At 44.0% G+C, this 23,376-nt stretch overlaps 1 protein-coding gene across 1 annotated transcript; it reads left to right on the forward strand.

Annotated features, from left to right (window-relative positions):
- Window positions 1-13,599: 13,599 nt before the first annotated feature.
- LOC139531756 (transmembrane protein 200C-like) lies at window positions 13,600-23,136 on the forward strand. Its single transcript, XM_071328536.1, has 2 exons — window positions 13,600-13,814; window positions 21,351-23,136. Exon 2 carries the CDS (start codon window positions 21,395-21,397, stop codon window positions 23,021-23,023), a length of 1,629 nt encoding a protein of 542 aa, XP_071184637.1. The 5' UTR covers window positions 13,600-13,814; window positions 21,351-21,394; the 3' UTR covers window positions 23,024-23,136.
- The last annotated feature ends 240 nt before the right edge of the window (window positions 23,137-23,376 follow it).

Below are 23,376 nucleotides of genomic sequence, written 5' to 3' on the forward strand. Positions count from 1 at the left end.
GTATACACTGAGTATACAAAACATTAGGAACCACCTGCTCTTTCCATGACATAGACTGACCAGGTGAATCCAGGTGAAAGCTATGATTCCTTATTGATGTCACATGTTAAATCCACTTTAATCAGTGTAGATCATTGGTTAAAGAAGGATTTTAAACCTCGAGAAAATTTAGATGTGGATTGTGTATGCGTGCCATTCAGAGGGTGAATGGGTAACACAAAATATTTAAGAGCCTTTGAAGGGGTGTGGTAGTAGGTGCCATGCGCACCAGTTTGAGATCAACGTCGAACTACAATGCTGCTTGGTTTTTCATGCTCAACATTTTCCCATGTATGTCAAGAATGGTCCATCACCCAAAGGACATCCAGCCAACTTGACTCAACTGTGAGAAGCATTGCAGTCAACATGAGCCAGCATCCCTGTGAAACGCTTTCATTCAGTTCCGGTGCCGAAAAGAGATGGCTGCCTCGCTTCGTGTTCCTTGGAAAATATGCAGTATTTTGTTTTTTTACGTGTTATTTCTTACATCGGTACCCCGGGTAATCTTAGGTTTCATTACATACAGTCGGGAGGAACTACTGAATATACGATTAACGTCAACTCATCATCGTTCCTACCAGGAATATGACTTTCCCGAAACGGATCCAGTGTTTTGCCTTCCACACAATACAATGGATCTGATCCCAGCCGGCGACCCTGTGCGACGCCGAAAAAGGGGAAAACGTGGCGGTCTCGTGGTCAGGCTTCGGAGACGGGCACATCGCGCTCCACTCCCTAGCATACTACTCGCCAATGTCCAGTCTCTTGACAATAAGGTTGATGAAATCCGAGCACGGGTAGCATTCCAGAGAGACATCAGGGATTGCAACGTGCTCTGCTTCACGGAAACATGGCTAACTCAAGGGACGCTAACGGAGTCGGTGCAGCCAGCTGGTTTCTTCATGCATCGCGCCGACAGAAACAAACATCTTTCCGGTAAGAAGAGGGGCGGGGGGGTATGCCTTATGATTAACGAGAAGTGGTGTGATCATCATAACAACACACAAGAACTCAAGTCGTTCTGTTCACCTGATCTAGAACTCCTCACAATCAAATGTCGACCGCATTATCTACCAAGGGAATTCTCGTCAATCATAATCACAGCCGTATACATTCCCCCCCAAGCAGACACATCGATGGCCCTGAACGAACTTTATCTGACTCTTTGTAAACTGGAAACCACACACCCTGAGGCTGCATTCATCGTAGCTGGGGATTTTAACAAGGCTAATCTAAAAACAAAACTCCCTAAATTCTATCAGCATATCGATTGTGCTACCAGGGCTGGAAAAACACTAGACCATTGTTATACTAATTTCCGCGACGCTTATAAGGCCCTCCCCCGCCCCCCTTTCGGAAAAGCTGACCACGACTCCATTTTGTTGATTCCAGCCTACAAACAAAAACTCAAACAACAAGCTCCCGCGCTCAGGTCTGTTCAACGCTGGTCCGACCAATCTGAATCCACGCTTCAAGACTGCTTCGATCACGCGGATTGGAATATGTTCCGCATCGCGTCCAACAACAATATTGACGAATATGCTGATTCGGTGAGCGAGTTCATTAGGAAGTGCATTGACGATGTCGTACCCACAGCAACGATAAAAACATTCCCAAACCAGAAACCGTGGATTGACGGCAGCATTCGCGTGAAACTGAAAGCGCGAACCACTGCTTTTAACCAGGGCAAGGTGACCGGAAGCATGACCGAATACAAACAGTGTAGCTATTCTCTCCGCAAGGCAATCAAACAGGCTAAGTCTCAGTACAGAGACAAAATCGAGTCGAAATTCAACAGCTCAGACACAAGAGGTATGTGGCAGGGTCTACAGTCAATCACGGACTACAAAAAGAAAACCAGCCCCGTCGAGGACCAGGATGTCTTGCTCCCAGACAGGCTAAACAACTTTTTTGCCCGCTTTGAGGACAATACAGTGCCACTGACACGGCCCCCTACCAAAACCTGCGGGCTCTCCTTCACTGCAGCCGAGGTGAGTAAAACATTTAAACGTGTTAACCCTCGCAAGGCTGCAGGCCCAGACGGCATTCCCAGCCGCGTCCTCAGAGCATGCGCAGACCAGCTGGCTGGTGTGTTTACGGACATATTCAATCAATCCTTATCCCAGTCTGCTGTTCCCACATGCTTCAAGAGGGCCACCATTGTTCCTGTTCCCAAGAAAGCTAAGGTAACTGAGCTAAACGACTACCGCCCCGTAGCACTCACTTCCGTCATCATGAAGTGCTTTGAGAGACTAGTCAAGGACCATATCACCTCCACCCTACCGGACACCCTAGACCCACTCCAATTTGCTTACCGACCCAATAGGTCCACAGACGACGCAATCGCAACCACACTGCACACTGCCCTAACCCATCTGGACAAGAGGAATACCCATGTGAGAATGCTGTTCATCGATTACAGCTCAGCATTTAACACCATAGTACCCTCCAAACTCGTCATCAAGCTCGAGACCCTGGGTCTCGACCCCGCCCTGTGCAACTGGGTCCTGGACTTCCTGACGGGCCGCCCCCAGGTGGTGAGGGTAGGTAACAACATCTCCACCCCGCTGATCCTCAACACTGGGGCCCCACAAGGGTGCGTTCTGAGCCCTCTCCTGTACTCCCTGTTCACCCACGACTGCGTGGCCATGCACGCCTCCAACTCAATCATCAAGTTTGCGGATGACACTACAGTGGTAGGCTTGATCACCAACAACGACGAGACGGCCTACAGGGAGGAGGTGAGGGCCCTCGGAGTGTGGTGTCAGGAAAATAACCTCATACTCAACGTCAACAAAACAAAGGAGATGATTGTGGACTTCAGGAAACAGCAGAGGGAGCACCCCCCTATCCACATCGACGGGTCAGTAGTGGAGAAGGTGGAAAGTTTTAAGTTTCTCGGTGTACACATCACGGACAAACTGAACTGGTCCACCCACACAGACAGCGTTGTGAAGAAGGCGCAGCAGCGCCTCTTCAACCTCAGGAGGCTGAAGAAATTCGGCTTGTCACCAAAAGCACTCACAAACTTCTACAGATGCACAATCGAGAGCATCCTGTCGGGCTGTATCACCGCCTGGTACGGCAACTGCTCCGCCCACAACCGTAAGGCTCTCCAGAGGGTAGTGAGGTCTGCAGAACGCATCACCAGGGGCAAACTACCTGCCCTCCAGGACACCTACACCACCCGATGTCACAGGAAGGCCATAAAGATCATCAAGGACAACAACCACCCAAGCCACTGCCTGTTCACCCCGCTATCATCCAGAAGGCGAGGTCAGTACAGGTGCATCAAAGCAGGGACCGAGAGACTGAAAAACAGCTTCTATCTCAAGGCCATCAGACTGTTAAACAGCCACCACTAACATTTAGCGGCCGCTGCCAACATACTGACCCAACTCCAGCCACTTTAAAAATGGGAATTGATGGAAATTATGTAAAAATGTACCACTAGCCACTTTAAGCAATGCCACTTAATACAATGTTTACATACCCTACATTACCCATCTCATATGTATATATACTGTACTCTATATCATCTACTGCATCTTGCCATCTTTATGCAATACATGTACCACTAGCCACTTTAAACTATGCCACTTTATGTTTACATACCCTACAGTACTCATCTCATATGTATATACCGTACTCTATACCATCTACTGCATCTGCCATGCCGTTCTGTACCACCACTCATTCATATATCTTTATGTACATATTCTTTATCCCTTTACACTTGTGTGTGTGTGTAAGGTAGTAGTGTGGAATTGTTAGGTTAGATTACTGTTGGTTATTACTGCATTGTCGGAACTAGAAGCACAAGCATTTCGCTACACTCGCATTAACATCTGCTAACCATGTGTATGTGACTAATAAAATTTGATTTGATTTGATTTGACACCTTGTCAAGTCTATGTCAAGACGAATTGAGGCTGTTCGAGGGCAAAAGAGGGTGCATCTCAAAATTAGGAAGGTGTTCCTAATGTTTTGTACACTCAGTGTGTGTATATATGTATGTATATTTATATATACGTGTGTATATATAGTGTATATATGTATGTGTATATATACAGTTGAAGTCGGAAGTTTACATACACTTAGGTTGGAGTCATTAAAACAAATTTTTCAACCACTCCACAAATTTCTTGTTAACAAACTAAGTCGGTTAGGACATCTACTTTGTGCATGACACAAGTAATTTTTCCAACAATTGTTTACAGACCGATTATTTCACTTATAATTCACTGTATCACAATTACAGTGGGTCAGAAGTTTAAATACACTAAGTTGACTGTGCCTTTAAACAGCTTGGAAAATTCCAGAAAATTATGTCATGGCTTTAGAAGCCTCTGTTAAACTAATTGACATCATTTGAGTCAATTGGAGGTGTACCTGTGGATGTATTTCAAGGCCTACCTTCAAACTCAGTGCCTCTTTGCATGACATCATGAGAAAATCAAAAGAAATCAGCCAAGACCTCCGAAAATATATTGTAGACCTCCACAAGTCTGGTTCATCCTTGAGAGCAATTTCCAAACGCCTGAAGGTACCACGTTCATCTGTACAAACAATAGTACGCAAGTATAAACACCATGGGACCACGCAGCCGTCATACCGCTCAGGAAGGAGATGCATTCTGTCTCCTAGAGATGAACGTACTTTGGTGCAAATTACTTTGGTGCAATAGGCCCACTCAGCAAGGAAGAAGCCGCTGCTCCAAAACCACCATTAAAAAGCCAGACTACGGTTTGCAACTGCACATGGGGACAAAGATCGTACTTTTTGGAGAAATATCCTCTGGTCTGATGAAACAAAAATAGAACTGTTTGGCCATAACGACCATCATTGTGTTTGGAGGAAAAAGAGGGATGCTTGCAAGCCGAAGAACACCATCCCAACCGTGAAGCACAGGGGTGGCAGCATCATGTTGTGGGAGTGCTTTGCTGCAGGAGGGATTGGTGCACTTCACAAAATAGATGGCATCATGAGGAAAGAAAATTATGTGGATATATTTCCACGTTGTAGAATAATAGTGAAGACATCAATGCTATGAAATATCACATATGGAATCATGTAGTAACCCAAAAAAGTGTTTAAACAAATCAAAATATATTTTTGATTTTAGATTCTTCAAAGTAGCCACCCTTGAACGGAAGATCTCCACATGTGTGGTTCCAACTGTGAAGCATGGAGGAGGAGGTGTGATGTTGTGGGGGAGCTTTGCTGGTGACACTGTCAGTGATTTATTTAGAATTCAAGGCACACTTAACCAGCATGGCTACCACAGCATTCTGCAGTGATACGCCATCCCATCTGGCTTGCGCTTAGTGGGACTATCTTTTGTTTTTTAACAGGACAATGACTCAAAACACACCTCCAGGCTGTGTAAGAGCTATTTGACCAAGATGGAGAGTGATGGTGATACATCAGATGACCTGGCCTCCACACTCACCCGACCTCAACCCAATTGAGATGGTTTGGGATGAGTTGGACCACAGAGTGAAGGAAAGCAGCCAACAAGTGCTCCGCATATTTGGAAACTCCTTCAAGACTGTTGGAAAAGCATTCCTCATGAAGCTGGTTGAGAGAATGCCAAAAGTGTGGAAAGCTATCATCAAGGCAAAGGGTGGCTACTTTGAAGAATCTCAAATATAAAACATATTTTGATTTGTTTAACACTTTTTTGGTTACTACATGATTCCATATGTTGTCTTGGGGCGGCAGGTAGCCTAGTGGTTAGAGCGTTGGGCCAATAACCAAAAGGTTGCTGGATTGAATCCCCGAGCTGACAAGGTAAACATATGTTGTTCTGCCCCTGAACAAGTAAGTAACAAGTAAATAAGAATTTGTTCTTAACTGACTTGCCTGGTTAAATAAAAAAATATGTGTAATTTCATAGTTTTGATGTCTTCACTGTTTTTCTACAATGTAGAAAATAGTAAAAATAAAGAAAAACCCTTGAGTGAGTAGTTGTGTCCAAACCTTTGACTGGTATATTTTTTTTTTATTCAACCACACGTACACATGGCTTTTGTATTGTAAATCTGTGTAGATTTGTAATGTCATGTAATATTTTGAATTGTATATAACTGCCTTAATGTTGCTGGACCCCAGGAAGAGTAGCTGCTGCAGTTGCCTCCATCATTCTTAAATGGAAGAAGTTTGGAACCACCAAGACTCTAGAGCTGGCCTCCCGGCCAAACTGAGCAATCGGGGGAGAAGAGAGGTGCCCAAGAATCCAATACTCACTCTGACAGAGCTCTAGGGTTCCTCTGTGGAGATGGGAGAAACTTCCAGAATGACAACCATCTCCGCAGCACTCCACCAATCAGGCCGTTATGGTAAAGTGGCCAGACGGAAGCCACTCCTCAGTAAAAGGCACATGACAGCCCGCTTGGAGTTTGCCAAAAGGCACCTAAAGATTCTCAGACCATGAGAAACAAGATTCTCTGGTATGATGAAACCAATATTAAACTTTTTGGCCTGAATGACAAGCGTCACGTCTGTAGGAAACCTAGCACGATCCCTACGGTGAAGAATGGTGGTGGCAGCATTATGCTGTGGGGATGTTTTTCAGCGGCAGGGACTGGGAGACTAGTCCGGATCGAGGCAAAGATGAAAGATGAAAGAGAGATCCTTTATGAAAACCTGCTCCAGAGCGCTCAGGACCTCAGACTGGGGCTAAGATTCACCTTCCAACAGAACAACGACCCTAAGCACACAGCCAAGACAATGCAGGTGTGGCTTCGGGAAAAGTCTCTGAACCCAGCCAGAGCCCGGACTTGAACCCGATCTAACAACTCTGGAGAGACCTGAAAATAGCTGTGCAGCAACCTGACAGAGCTAGAGTGGATCTGCAGCTAAGAATGGGAGAAACTCCCCAAATACAGGTGTGCCAAGCTTGTAGTGTCATATCCAATAAGACTCAAGGCTGTAATCGCTGCCAAAGGTGCTTCAACAAAGTACTGAGTAAAGGGTCTGAATACTTATGTAAATGTCATATTTCATTTATTTATTTTATTAGCAAAAATTTCTAAAAACCTGTTTTTGCTTTGTCGTTATGGGTTATTGTGTGTAGATTGGTGAGGGGAAAAAATTATTTAATCAATTTGAGAAAAAGGCTGTAACCTAATAGAATGTACAGGGGTAAAGGTACTGGTAGACAATGTACAGGGGTAAAGGTTTTATAGTTAATCTCTAGTGACCATGAATGTTATAGCTTTTTTTCAACTGTTGGTTAATGGGGGAGGTAGACAACAAATAATGGAAATAAATGACTCCGGGTGTAAAGTGGGGAAATTGATGGTGTAATTTCGCTCAATGCAATGTTCCCTGTTGTTGCCTCTCTCTCTCTCCCCGCACGTTCTCTTAATCTCTCTCTCTTTCTTCCTCACTCTCACTCTACCCCTCTAATGGTCTCATTATCTTACACACACACATTCACACTTACATTAACAACTTATTAATGGCATTTGAATTTGACGAGTGCCCTGGCAACATCCCCGAGGTTGCAAAACATGAATAACCTACCTACTGTATGTGTAACCAAACCTCCCTTCAGCCCTGGTCAATAGCAGAGAGTTTGCTGATCTAGGTCTTTCTATGAGTGCTATGGGAATATTCTGGCCGCAGGGCATTTTAATTCTCATATCTCCCATGGCTGTGTGGAAGTGGAGGAAAGAGCCAAGGATTTGGGTACAGCAGTGAAACAGTAGTACAAAGCATCAGACCAAGCACATTTTAGCGTGGACTGGATCCTGCCTCCCAGGTGCTTTAGTGGAAAGAAATGCAAGGCAGACATGACTCCTCGGGGAGAGAGAGGAACCCCCTGAGATATGTGTGTGTGTCTGTGTGTGTGCGTGCGGGCTCAATGCCGTGTGTACGTGCATGTTCTTGGAGGTATTGAGGGCACCTGCGAGCAGGAGAATGAATGATTGTCGGTATGTTCTGACAAACAGAGGCTATAAGCTGCAGCATAAGCTGCTCACATCAAAGGCGGAGGAGGTTTGGCTTTATTAAGGCTCTTTCTAGGCACATAGATGGCTTCCACAGCACCAGTGGCTGGTTCAACAACCTGGACCTTGTTACCAGCAAGCTTCTTCGTCTTTGAATCCAAGCTTATCTGGGTAAATTGCTGGCTTGGTGTTATGTGGAGTTGAATTTCAAAGGGCTTCTGTCACGACTTCCACCGAAGGTGGCTCGTCTCCCTGTTCGGGTGGCGCTCGGCGGTCATCGTCGCCGGCCTACTAGCTGCCACCGATCCCTTTTCTTTTTCGTTTAGTTTTGTCTGTCTTGTGTTCACCTGTGTCTAGTTTAGACTAATCAGTGGGGTATTTAATCTCGCCCTACCTGCTAGGTTTTGTGCGGGATTGTTTGTGTTACTGTTGTTGGCTTGGGTTGCGTTTTTTTCACAAGACGTTTTTTCCTGCACGTTAGTTTAGTAGAGGAGTGTGTTCCTCCGTTTTCGACTAGACTGCGTTCCTGTTTTCTAGTGGCTGCTTTTGTGGTCCTGAACCTGTTTTGTTGGTGGACCAGTAAATAAAACGCCCTTCTTGAAATTCTTGCTCTCCTGCGCCTGACTCCACACCCACCTCTCCTAGGGAGGTTTTGACAGCTTCATTGTAGATGCTGTAGGTTTTATCATATGGCGGATGGAAAGTGCAGTGGTATGAGTATCAATATGGTTTTTTAACGTATAGTTAATCTATTTGAAAAACCCACTGCAAATGAAAGCAGATGCTAATAAGATGCCAATACAGGGATACCCATTTCCATCCTACCCTATTCGGTTTTAAGTATGGATATTTTAAAGCATTCAATAATGCATTTATAGTAGATATCTGCCACATTTGACCATACACCATGATATAAACTTCAGAGGAATTGGATTTTACCTGATAAATTGCTTTAAAGTTAGCTGCAGTCATGACCATGTACATAGATAAGTTGCCTATACATGTATATTGGGCTCCCAAGTGGCGCAGCAGTATTAGCCACTGCATCTCAGTGCTAGAGGTGTCACTACAGACCCTGGTTCGATTCCAGTATGTATTCCAACCGGATGTAATTGGGAGTCCTATAGGGCGGCGCACAATTGGCCCATCGTCACCCGGGTTTGGCCGGGGTAGGCCGTCATTGTAAATAAGAATTAGTTCCTAACTAACTTGCCTAGTTAAATAAAGGTTACATTTTGCTCTGATGGAGGTCTTTTCAATCCTAGTGCTGGTGAAACACTGGGTGCATGCATTTGTTCTGGCTCAGCATTGACTAATTAACAAACTAACTAATGATTAATTCAACTAATTAGCAAGCACATGTTTAGTTGATTCAGATGGGTCAGCACTGGATTGGATCAGAAGCCTCTACATACTATGGCTCAGACCAGTACTGAAGAACACCAATGGATTCTAACTTCATGTGGACCAGTATTGTACTGCTTAAATTATTGTAGGTAGAATGCAGGTGACATAACTTTCACAGAACAGAGTATGCCTACTGCATTTTTCTGTGGGTTCTGGGTCTATTCACCAATACCAATAGGCTACCTGTTTTCCCACAAAGAAAATCTTACCCCCACATGCATTTCTTTAGAAATATAAAGGCTACTGAATAAATACCACATAACATAATTACATAATGAATGCATCATAATCATAGTGCATGTGGTCCTGAGCACACAGGGTTGGGGAGTACAATTAACAGATTACAAAAAACAGCAACTGTAATCAGTTACCAGCTAAAATATTGTAATCAGATTATAGATACTTTTGAAAAACTAGATGATTACTTTTAAATTCAGAAAGGATGTTTGCGACAAAAAATCTTTGACAGTTCTCTGTTTTCTCAATGACATTCAAATCAGCATTGAAAAAAGGCGCAAATTGAAGTTTGTGCCACCTGAGCGAGTCTGACCAAAAGTCAGAGAGCACTATGATGACACACCAAATGTTTGATGGATCGAGGGAAATGAGCACGAATAGTCTTTTTTAGGCTACAGTCCAATCTATGTCTTCCAATGGTGCGACTGCTGTCGGCATCCGAAGATTATCCAACTTGAATTAACGCTTGGAGGTAAGGATGACAGCAGTGGTGTAGTCTACGGCGATACGGGTATCACTTATTATTGATATCTACATAGCGCATTGATGTGAATCACACTGCTGCTCTCTCATTTACCTATTTGCGCCCTACGGATTGTGGTTGTTGTGGATGGCTGTTCACAAATCTAAATGTGTATTTGAATCCAATAATGGTTTAATTCAAGAAGTTTAAGCTGTCTATCAATCATTGTTTTTTAAACCAGTGGACAGCCAGTGAAATATTCCCTCTTGCAACGACTGCATAGTGTGGATCCCAGCATATGGAATAAAAGTGGGGCTTTTAATGCTCAACCCCCCCCCCAAAAAAAAAAAATATTTAACTAGGCAAGTCAGTTAAGAACAAATTCTTATTTACAATGACAGCCTAGGAACAGTGGGTAAACTGCTTTGTTCAGGGGCAGACTGACAGATTGTTACCTTGTTAGCTCTGGGATTCAATCTAGTAACGTTTCGGTAACTGTCCCAACGCTCTAACCACTAGGCTACCTGCCGCCTAATTCATGCTGATAAAATATCCATAGGCCCAGTGGACACATGCTCAAACTCGCACACTTTTGATAGACTTTACCCTTGTGTTGTCTTAAGGGTCAAAAATGACCCGCCACTGTTTTTAACAGCAGAGAAAACCCGCTAAATGATATTTTTCCAACTTTAAATGTTATGGCTTTTCCTAGAGTGACCCCAAATTAGAAAAAGTGAAACATCACCTTTGTTCATATTTCCAGGAAAGCTGTACACCATCAGGGCACAAATATTGTCTTAGGGTCATTTTTGACCCGGCAGTTATAAAATCATTTACACACAACAAAAACCACAAAGACACACACACACACACACACACACACACACACACACACACACACACACACACACACACACACACACACACACACACACACAACGATACATTGAGATTGTGTGCTACTGATTGAACTCAGACAAAACTAAAACTTTCTTGTGCATGTGCAGCATCACCCCTCCACGACCCCACAGGTGACTCAAGTTCACAGACAAAATAAAAACAATTTCAGACAAAATAAACATTTTTTGAAAGCATTGTTAACTAATGGGGAATGCAGTCAGAGGCTATAAAGGTGCTGCAGATGACAGTCCCCACAGTTCTCTCTTTGCTGAACCATGAGTGCACGTTTCAGTGCCCAACAGGTCATAGATCTGATGGCCAGGAGGAACAAGAGAACAATGATTTAGAAGAAGAGGATGTATCTGAAGAAGAAGATTGGGAAGAATACAGCATGATGGATCATCTTCAGATGAAGAAGAAATCCCCCAAGCTGAAAGAGAGACATTTTTGTCAAAGAACAGCAAAATAACATGGTCCTTGTCACCATATGACAACCAGGGCAGGATGGCAGCACAATATGTCATAAGGATGACCCCAGGGCCCACAAGACATGCAGTTGCCCATGCCCAGGACATCGCCTCAACATTCTACATGTTCATCACACCAGCCATCGAAAAAATCATCCTGGAGATGACAAATTTGGAAGGTTTCTGTAAATATGGAGACAACTGGAAAAGGATGGATGAGATTTACCTGCGTGCCTACATAGGGCTGCTAGTCTTAGTGGGTGTGTATATGTCCCGAGGCGAGGCTACATGTAGTCTCTGGGATGCAGGGAGTGGAAGGGTGATTTTCAGTGCCACGATGCCACTGACAGTCTTTCACACTTTCTCAAGAATGCTACGATTTGATAACCGCGAGTCAAGACCTGCAAGACGCGTGAGAGACAAACTGGCGGCCATCTCCACCATCACCCGACCTCAACCCAATTGAGATGTTTTGGGATGAGTCGGACCGCAGAGTGAAGGAAAACAGCCAACAAGTGCTCAGCACTTAGTTTTGGGGTTATGCTCAGGTAAAACAATTTGGCTCATCTATACTTCCAAGTCCAATTCTTGAAGATCAAGGGGTATAACATTTATTGGAATGACTGGAATTCTGATAGACTTTGTTAAACAGCCATCACTAACATAGAGAGGCTGCTGCCAACATACTGACTCAAATCTCTGGCCACTTTAATAAATGGACCTTATAAAAGGTATCACAAGTCACTTTAAATAACGGCACTTTAATAATGTTTACATATCCTACATTATTCATCTCATATGTATATACTGTTCTATACCATCTACTGCATCTTGCCTATGCCGCATGGCCATCGCTCATCCATATATTTATATGTACATATTCTTATTCATCCCTTACATTTGTGTGTATAAGGTAGTTGTTGTGAATGTGTTAGATTACTTGTTAGATATTACTGCATTGTCGGAACTAGAAGCACAAGCATTTTGCTACACTTGCATTAACATCTGCTAACCATGTGTATGTGACCAACAAAATTTGATTCGATTTTTTTTATGTAAAGATATAACTGAATTGTATTATTATATGTAGTAGAAAGCGATGGGTTAGAAGAAGCCTACATATCCAACCCATAAAGTAAAATTGAACATCCATATATGGCCAGCTATGTAAACTTTAACATAGATTTATCTTGCAATAGATGTCATTCAATTGGTAACATACATTTTTTTTTCTTCCAATGCCTAATAAGGATAAAGTAATCTAAAAGTAACTGAATGTAATCAGATTACGTTACTGAGTTTGGGGTAATCCAAAAGATACGTTACTGATTACAATTTTGAACTGGTAACTAGTAACTGTAACGGATTACATTTAGAAAGTAACCTACACAACCCTGCTGGTACAGCAGTAGCTAGTAGCTGTAGGTAAACTTGTTACTGATACGCCTAACATCTCGGGCGCAATTGATCGGTTGGATGTACTTGCTCCACCTGCAGAAAGAATCTCTATTATCAAAATGCGCACTCATCTTCCCCAGAATCAGTTTGAGAATTAAAAGAAAATTGTGCAATGCATATTTCGATTTGGCCTCTGTTATTTGTAAACCACTAGCCATTCTTCCCATATATAACTAGATGCCGCAACCCCCCGCAATTTTGGAACCTAGGTGATGCGGTTCCATGTGGTGAAGATGCAGATAGAAAGCTCTGTGTAGATGTTTCTGAGTGCGCCAGGTGCCTTGCGCAGGTTAGTTGCAGACACGAACACTAGTCCATCGGTCCTACTTCTAGCCAAAAACGTTGGAGAAGTCTCACCACACGCGCTCTGGACGTTAGCAGCAGCACACGGCTGCAGATCCAAACATGGATGGGGAGTGTTCGTTACCGAGAGGATAGTTAAGAAGGCAATTATTCAAATCCTGCAGCAATTTCAGTCGATGGCTGCTGTGGTGGTATCATAGCAACAACACCCAAGAATTAGAAAAACATTAACAATAGCCCGGTATCACGCGCTGACTGCCAGCACAAAACTCTCCATTACAAACTCGGCGCGCTGCTCTCTGACAAGACACTCCCTGGAGAGGAGCGCGAGTGCGCCGAATAAAAAGGATACTATTTTTCTCCCAGACGCAGGTTGACTTGGAAAGGCTTGAGCATCGATGAAAACTACATCGCCGAGTGACTGTGACTGGATCCTCTTGCTGAAGAAGATCGCCAGATCCTTTGCCAGAATGGAATTACATGGAATAAACGAAGTTTCCTTTTACGACATGAGATATCCGCGCCCGGGGATCGAAACTTTCTTTTAGGGTTTTTAATATGTGGTTGTATTGCCTGTCTTCTATGGTAAGCTTACCATTATATAGGCGTTTGGATATGATACTGAAGTAGCCTACTAGTGCTTGAATAAGCGGCTCATCTGAATTTCATGCATTTTTACTGTGCTTGTTCAATATGTGTTATAGATAGCTCCTGTCACGACCACAGGAAGCCCATTGAACATTATTTCTTTCCTCCTGCTCAATTGGGAACAAACCCGTATTTTTAATTGAAGACATTCTGTTTATGTTTTATCTACCTATGTAGTGGGCCTAATGCACTATATCAATATAGCCATATCTGACAATTTTATATAGGCCTGTCAATAGAGCCTAAAATGTAATGTTATCATAACCATGAACAGCCTACTAAATATACACCAACTGCACTTATGAATACTCAGTTTCCTGTCCTAGGACTGGATGACTGAATAATTGACAGACATTATGCATTTGGATGTGGAGTGCTGGTAAAATCACAATGCGCATCTGTTATCATGACATGAGCTTGCCTTCCATACTTGGAAATCCACAAGCCTTACTGACTGTCCTCATAATGTGTTATATACTGAATAGTTGTTATACTCGGCTACAGTGGGCATACTATTCTTTGTTTAGTTCAAAGTTAAACTCATTTGTAGCGTCAAGTGAACATTGTTTAATGGCACTGTAGGTGCGTTTCACATCAAAGTCTGTGGCATGGTCATAGATATTCTCACATGACTAGCTGCTTTGTCTGGTTGCCTCGCCACTGGCACCCCAGTGTTCCTCTTGACTCAAATTGTTATTATCATCATCATCTGTGTGTAATAATGTGTGTGTGTGTGTGTGTTGTCGTGCATCTGCAAGTGTATGTCTTTGTGTGTGTGTGTGCGTGTGCGTGTGCGTGTGTGTGTGTGTGTGTGTGTGCGTGTGGACAGTGAGCCTTTGACAGGGTTCAGTGGTTCACTATACGTTGTGACTGAGTGTGATTGAAAGAGGGAGTATTCACGTAATCAGAACCCCACTTTTGTTAACAGCAATTTGGAGATCAGTTACCAAGTGAGCGAACTAAACCCATGTCATTATTAGGCTAATTATGTAATCAATTATTAAAATGTGAAGATATACTCAGGTTTTTTGTAAAGTGCATCAAATGTGTTTGGAAATTGTCTCTTGAACATAAACAATAGGATTAAGATTGTTTGGGGAGAACAGCTGACATTGAAATCCTATAATCCTAAAACCTGCTACATAACTCGCTGCAATGTAAATGCATGGTGATCAAATATTCTCCTAATCATATAGCAAATAGAATTCTGATGAAGTAGACAATTGTGTTTGGCCATTGCCATAGGGAACATAGGCAAACATGATGAAAATCCCTCAGATAAACAGACACAGACTCCTTCCTGCTATTCCCCCAGACAGTTTGAGATAACACCTCCCCAGAACCACCCCACGGGTAAACTAACCTGGCCATAGGACTCCTGTAGAACCCCAAGGCATGTTTAGCACCATGACCTCATGCATGTGCAATAGAGTTGGTTTGGTGACCTTAGTAAGCTTGCCTTAGACGAGTTGCTCTGGGTCAGAGAGGATCTCCCTGCGGAGAGACAATGCTTAAGCTTCGGCTCAGCAGGCTAATGTGCTTTTCTGTCAAGCAAGACACCTGGGTTCAAACCCTGTCATTCACACAAGCATTATAGCCCAGTAGAGTGTATTTATAGCAATGGAGAGTGTTTAGAGGCTCTCTGAGGTTGGACAGAGCTATGGACCTGGTGAATTTACTGCAAAGAACTAAATGGTGATGAATGTGGATGTTTATAGGATACAGGTACAGTAGTCAAGTCTCTGTGTTTGACAGAGGGGGATGAGACCACAGAGATAAATACAGTATAGTGTATCCAACTCTATTGGTGAGACATGGTGAAAAGACCGATACAGTGCAGTAGAAAAGCTGAGGACTGTTGAGGTATGTTTCAAGTTATGTTGCTATTTATGGAGAGATGGACGATAAGATGAGTGTTGGTGGCGGGTATATCTATCTATGAAAAGGAGAGTTTGGAGGTGTGGGAGTAGTAGATATTAATAGCAGAACTTAAATAACCATTATACTGTATATTACCAACATCATGAAGGCTCCCAAGGTGCGCTGGAGGGACTGGTAGAGAATAGTGCCTCACAGGAGGTCGGCAGAATCAAAGGACCAACTCAATTGTACGAAGGTACCCCTTTGCTATTTCCTCAACACCAAAATGTCACCTGACTTATACATTTAGCCTGTTAAGTTTCCCTGTGTCATTGGAATTTCAACACATCAGGTGCCCATTCTGAGATCATAATGTACATCATGTGTTTACTATTCACCCTTGTTTATATACCAGCTCTGGGAGAATGGAGGAGAAATCAACCGTGTTATGATGCAGGTTTTATAGTTTTGGTCAAAGTTTATGATGGATAGATGTAATCAAAGATGACTACAGTCTGTTTGCCTTTACAGCACTGACATGCTTGGAATGTCAGTATTTTACTTCTCATTAAGCATAGAATAAATCCCTCATTCGTGTGTGTGCATGAGTGCTTTTGTGGTTGTGTGTGTACAGTGCGTGTGTGTGCATGACCTTGTACTTGTGTGTGTGTGTACGTGCCAGCGTTCATGTGTTTAATGATCTCAGACATCATTTGACACAGTAGTTAAGGGGATCAATAGAATAGCGGGCGAAAACATCAGCACATCAGCGCTTCAATGCCAGCAGCCTTCGATCCAATCCTGCATCCTTATGATGCATAGCTTTGAGTGAAATTGCACAGTGTGCTTGTTTGAGATTAGATTTACGAACTCTATTTGATCTCACATGTCATTCCTATGTGACAGTTTAAATGTATCTCATTCTCCCACTGCGACGCTGAGGTTACAGATCAGTTTGCAGTTCAAAGGTTCATTCAACGATCCATAAAGGCCTTATTGACTTCACAGAAGGTTGACAATACAACCCTGTCATGCTTCAGTTCCTCAAGAAATGTATTTACTGTCCAGAGATCATGTCATATTATTTATCTATTTGGTACATCTCTTCTAATTTACAATAAATGTAATCAGGAATCTCAGGAATCGATTTGTCTCTGCCTGACTCATTGGCTATTGATGGATTGCCGTGCTATATGAATTATAGTACAGTTTTATTCCTGCCAATATATTTATTCCCTGGTATTCAACTGAATTGCTGTCTTCACAGAAAAATGACCGGTATGCCTTTTGTTGGAGGTGGAGAGATGATGTAAAGAACATGGGTTCTCTGTCAGGGAGGAGAAGAATGTTCTGAGACCAGTGCCAGTAGCGGTTTGTTTTTACATATGCTTAGAGGCCCATTATCAGCAACCATCATTCCTGTGTTCTAATGGTACGTTGTGTTAGCTAATCCGAGTTTATCAATTTAAAAGGCTAATTGATCATGAGAAAACCCTTTTGCAATTATTTTAACACAGCTGAAAACTGTTGTCCTGATTAAAGAAGCAATAAAATTGGCCTTAGACTAGTTGAGTATCTGGTGCATCAGCATTTGTGGGTTCGATTACAGGCTCAAAATAGCCAGAAACAAAGACCTTTCTTCTGAAACTCGTCAGTCTATTCTTGTCCTGAGAAATTAAGGCTATTCCATGCGAGAAATTGCCAAGAAACTGAAGACAGAAAAGTGATGACAGGTTACATCACCTCTGTCTACAGATTGACACAGTCCCCAACTTGAACACATTGCTTTAGCTACACCCATAGGTGCCAGGCAATAGTTGCTGACACACGTACCCCCTACAAAGCGTGCCTTCAAGCTTATATTTTCTCTATGGGAGAGATGTACGCTTGCACTCTCATAAAAAAAGGGTTCCAAAAGGGTTCTTCATCTGTCCCCATAGGACACCCCATTTTGGTTCCAGGTAGAAACTTTTTGGGTTCCATATAGAACCCTCTGTGGAAAGGGTTCTACATGGAACCCAAAACAGTTCTACTTGAAACCAAAAGTGTTCTACCTGGAACCAACAAGGATTCTTCAAAGGGTTCTATGGGGACAGCCGAAGAAGCCTTTTAGTTTCTAGATAGCATCTTTTTCTCTAAGAGTGTGTATGCAGCTCAGGCAACAATGGTTTAATGAGACCTGTAACTGGACAGTACATTTGTCATCACAAATGAAGAATTATAGTTGCAATATACAACTAGGAGGCTATTCCCACCAAATGTCAGCACTGTGTGTTTTCTCGCTCCCTGCTGATTTACAACTGGGAGATATTTAATTTTATGGCTACTCCAGTCTCCTTTTCAGCTCATTTATCACCTGATTTACTTAACAAAAGGCACATCTCAGTAAGTGGTCCAAGTATCCTCATGACATGGCACAAGTGTGGGGGTGGGCCTTTCCTCTTTCGTTCTCTATTGTTCCTCAAGCAAGGGGGGAGACAGATGACATCGCAAATTCCCATCAGACCAACTCCTTGAATGCCGTACTCCTTGAAGTTTGCAGTTATGTCTGAAAAACACTATTTTGCTCAAATATATATATTTCTGCCGTTTGGTGTTTGTTCTTTACTGTATTTATGCCAGGGATAACACTTTTCAACAGTAAAAGTAAAAAAATCACTGGAGGACATCTTTAAATAATATACAGTAATTCACTGTTAATAGCACCAATCTGATCAAATTCACAGGAGAGTTCCTTGTCCTCATCATTTGTGAGCTGACTAAAAATGTCTGGTAGTGAAGTGAGAGAAAAAAACAGATGAGTTTTTTTTCAATGCTAATATTGAAGTGATCACATTAAGCTAAATGAGCTAGCCTACAGACAGCTAGCCATTTTAATTGGACTGACCTCCTGTGACCAAGGGTTAATACAAAAAGGCCAACACAAACACAAACACTCCCGAGCCTCCCTGAAGGCGTTAGCTACTAGCTAGCTTCTTCACTCCTCCATTTTGTTAGTCGCTACTCGCTGTGTTGATAAGCCTCAGCTGGGTCTAGGATGCCACGTGCAGGGGTATAGCCCTGAAAGCGCTCCTGTGGGCCCAGCAGCCATTTGATTTGTCCCTTTGAATTAGCTCCGACACCAGGTGCTTCTTTCTGCTCCATCTGTTTGCCAGCAAGGGGAGAATTAAAATAGGTTTATCTTTCATCCAGGAGCATGTTTTTTTTATTAGCGAGCTAAAGAGCTGTATCCTCTAATTTAATTTCTGTTGAGCGTGTGAGGTTTTTTTAGGGCATAAAAGTGTGAGTCTTTTTGATTGAAGTACACTTTCAAAATGGCCATATTTCAGGGATGTGGTGTGTTCTTTCTCTCACTACTTTGTTAAGAGAGTTAATTTATAATAAAGTATGTGCAATCAACATCTTTTGTGTTGCACACGGGGGTGTAATGCATAATTGAATAATTGATTTATTTGTGATTGATTTATTAGACTTGGTATTCACCCTTACATCGTGGTTTGTTTTAGGGGGACTATTGGAACTAATTACCATTAGACTGAACCCATTATACCCATGTGTTGATTGGTAACCATCAATAATCAGCTGTGTCTGTGAGCTAATGAAACACCTTCAGGCAGAGCGAGGTGTGAGTCCCTCTGGATCACACTGTTATCGTCTCCTTCTCTCATTAGCATTATTCATCCTGTGGCTACTGACTGTTTCACGCCACCAGAGAGTCACTCGCTCCAGCTGGGAACTGCAGTGTGCACCAATCTTCATGCATCTAAATGAACCTTTGTATGATTAGAACTCCTGTGGACAAGATTTAGGTCTTGGATTATGCATTTGAATATGCCCTCCTGAGGTGGTCGATGTGCCTATGTTATGGAGAATCATATTTTACTGGCTCTTCACAGTAGTCAATGAAGTAGTCAGAGAAAGGAGAGCATTTCCATGGCAAATCTCCACAGATGGCGAAGATCTTTGTATCAAAGCATAACAGTGTGACGTGTCCAGGTAGACTAGGTCAGCTGAGACAGCAGCAGTCTTGTGTGAGTGTTACTCCTCTCTGGTTGAGGTGAGGAGACCTGTATTGGGAGCTTCAATTTCTTTGGCTCTGCTTGGCTTCTTCAAGGTAGTGCATTAGCTCGCTGTATGCGCACCATCACCAGTTGCACAATAACATCAAAAGAAGCTCAATTGGGCCAGAATACCGCCATGTCTGGTAACACTGACTGCTCACAACAACACACTTTTTAGACCACATTTTCAGGCACATTGACTTTCACTGGATGCTTTTAAACATCTCCTTTTAGTTTCGTTATCTGCCTGTAGCTCAAGGGGATAGCTGTGGTATCTTTCGCCACTCATTGTATAGGTATTGGCATTGCTGTTGGTTTCGCTATTGATAGTGACGGTGTACTTAATTCAAAGTTTTAGAGCTTTTCCGGCCCAATGATTTATCACCCAACTGCAGGCATCCCCCAAGGTTTAGTCTCAAATCCGTTCCTGATGTGCCGTGCATAGCAAGAGCCAGTAAGCACACTACACATACAGTGTAGGCTTTTAAGGGACAGTCTTCTTCCTGTATTCAGTGTTTTCTATAGGGTTCCTTTTCACAATGTGCACAATGTAGTAGAGTTTCATGATGCATTACTCTATGCAGCTGTCAACCGTAGTATTTGGTAAAGGTGGTACCTGGCGGTACCTGGCGGTACCTGGTGGTACCTGGCGTGTAGAAATTGAAGTGGCGTGGCAGCGGACGACCAGCTGTTTTCTTTCTTCACACTCCTCTAGGCTTTATAGCCGGCGAGCAAGCAGTCGGTGAGATGTGTGTGTTGCTCTATATTTCCCTGTTGTTCTTGCAACACTGTATTGTGAAGCCACAGAATGTCTGCATATCCCACTCTGCTATGCCGCTCTGTCATTTTGGTGCATTCACCCCAGAGCGCATGTGTGTGTGTGTGTGTGTGTGTGTGTGTGTGTGTGCACATTCATGTGTCTCACTCCGCTCCCTGTGCTGTGGCGGAAGTCTCATCACTCCCACACGTCTGGAGCTGTCACCCAGTGAGCATGTGCCTCTGGAAAACAGGCTTCACTTTCCATTGATTCTCATTGTTTTGCTCCTCCTTCATCCTGAAAGAGCTTAATTTGGCATGCATATTTCACTGGGATGATCTAAATTAGTCAGAGCATAGCGGAGGTGTTGCGCTATGCTGCACTGTTGCACTGAATAGGAATGTAGTAGTTTGTGTTGGCGTTTGTTCAAGTGTCTTCTCTAAATGTATCACAAACTTATGACCATATCAAATTCAGCAGTGGAATAACTATTATGGACCGCTTGAGTATCATCATCAGTATTGCAAATCTAGGTCTATTATCTAACCCTGTCTCTTCCTCTCCCTTTTCTCTTTCTGTCTCTTCCTCTCCCTTTTCTCTTTCTGTCTCTTCCTCTCCCTTTTCTCTTTCTGTCTCTTCCTCTCCCTTTTCTCTTTCTGTCTCTCTTTCTCCCCTTTCTCTGACCTTCTCTCCCTGCCTACCTCTCACTCACCCCCCCCTCTCTCCCCCTCTCACTCACCTCCCCCTCTCTCCCCCTCTCACTCACCCCCCCTCACTTTCCCCCTCTCTCTCTAGCCTCAGGATGAGTGAGTGAGCAGTCTGTCTGCCGAGTCCCAACCATGATCGCCACCGGAGGCCTGCTGCGGATCAACAGGAGGCAGGACTCGCTGCGCTCTAAGAGCCGTGCAGAGAACAAGCGTAAGAGAAAAGCCAAGAAGAAGCAGAAGAATGAGGTGGTGGTGGTCAAGGGCAAGCTGAATCTGTGCTCCATCTCGGGGGTGGTGGCGGCTATTGGGATTCTAATCCTACTGGTGGGCATTGCCATGGCCATACTGGGTTACTGGCCCAGGGAGAGCCCACTGTACCCGGATCCGCCCAAAATCCAGAGAATTTATAACAAAAAGGAGGAGTCAGGGCTGACAGGCAACTGGACGAACAACGCGAAGGACGGATTTCACTTGGATGGGGATTTGGTCAGTAACAATCGTTCCAACGGCACAGGTTTAGAGCAGCCGTCCATGGGCTTCCTGGCTGAGTTCTTGGATAAGTACCTGTACTCGGACAAGTTGAAGGTGTTCGGTCCCCTCATCATGGGCATTGGCATCTTCCTGTTTATCTGCGCCAACGCGGTGCTGCATGAAAACCGCGATAAGAAGACCAAAATCATCAACCTGAGGGACATCTACTCCACTGTCATTGACATCCACAGCTTGCGGACTAAGGAGAACATGCCACTCAATGGTTTTGTGAACTACATGCAGTCCAAAGGGGTGGAGGGCAAACCTAGTGCTGCATATACCGCCGCCCTACTAGCCAAAGGCACTTGGCCCTCGGGAGGTTCGCCGGACGAGGGCAGCCTGGGCCCCTCCAGATGCCACTCCCTGACTAGGTCAAGGGTGTCATCTCTAGAGAGGCAGACGTTCACCGACACAGTCTACACTATCTCCAGACACAGCGGGGCCGGCCAGCAGAGCAGCCCGATTTCCATCCCCAAACGGTGGGAGACCCGGACAATAGTGGCCTCCTCGGTCAACGCCTTCACTCTCCCCATGACCAAACCCAACCATCGGGCCAACCAGCATCAGCGCAGGCCTTCAGCCAAAGCAGAGGCAGGGAGGAGCAGGGCTGCCCTGTGTGACTCTGGCGAAGAAGACGAAGCCTGGGTTGAGTACGGTGTTCCAGAAACCACCACCCAGGCAAATGTGGAGACTTTGCAGACGGCTATGCTCCTGCCTCAGGACTCTGTGGAGGTGTACAAGAGCAGTGGTAGCCTCCAGGGGGCGCTTCAGGGCTCCCAGATCCAGCTGCTCCCCTCGTCCCCCACTGGCCCCAGGGTGATGGGTTCCCACTTGTCCCTCAGCGCCCTGACGGACTACTCCAGGTCCATCGATCTGGGCATCACTCCATCCACCCCCACCAAGTGGAAGGTGGAACGGTCCCGGCGACTCAGCTGCCCTCGTTTAGAGGTACCGGGAGGTGGTGGGTACATCAAACTGGGCGACCTGGGGGGGGAGTCCTTTGAGTCAAGGGAGTCATGTGAGGTGACCGCCTTCAGCCGAGTGACCTCAGAGGAGGGTCTGGCTAAAAGTCAGAGGGAAGGAGGAGTAGCCAATGAACAGGAGGAGAGCAGCCCCGGGGAACGACAGGACAGGTGCTCAAGGCGATACTCCAACAAAGAGAAACTTCTCATGATCTCTCAGTCAGACTCCGTTTTGGACGATGAGGAAGTGGATAGCACAGAGATATGATTGGACAATTACTGATTGGTGGATTGAGTTTATTTGAAAAAAATGGACACAGGATAACTCGCAGTTGGTTTAAGACACTTGAGCTGTTTAATGGAATTATGACAATGACAATACTGCATAGGATCTGAGATCTAGAGGATCTTGTGGTTCGTTGCAAATGCAATTATCGATATGTGATCAAAAACCGAACATGGTCTTTGGAGGCTATGAAAACAGAAGACTGTGTGTATAGTATTTTGTCAATGGTTTGTTTGTGTAGGTTGGAAGCATCGCACCCAACTGAAAGAGTTTCAAAGCAAAAAGATAACATTAACCAAAAAAGGGCCCGTTTTAAAATGGTGATTGAACAGTTA

Source organism: Salvelinus alpinus, chromosome 10, assembly GCF_045679555.1.
Source record: "Salvelinus alpinus chromosome 10, SLU_Salpinus.1, whole genome shotgun sequence".
Lineage (NCBI taxonomy): Eukaryota > Metazoa > Chordata > Actinopteri > Salmoniformes > Salmonidae > Salvelinus > Salvelinus alpinus.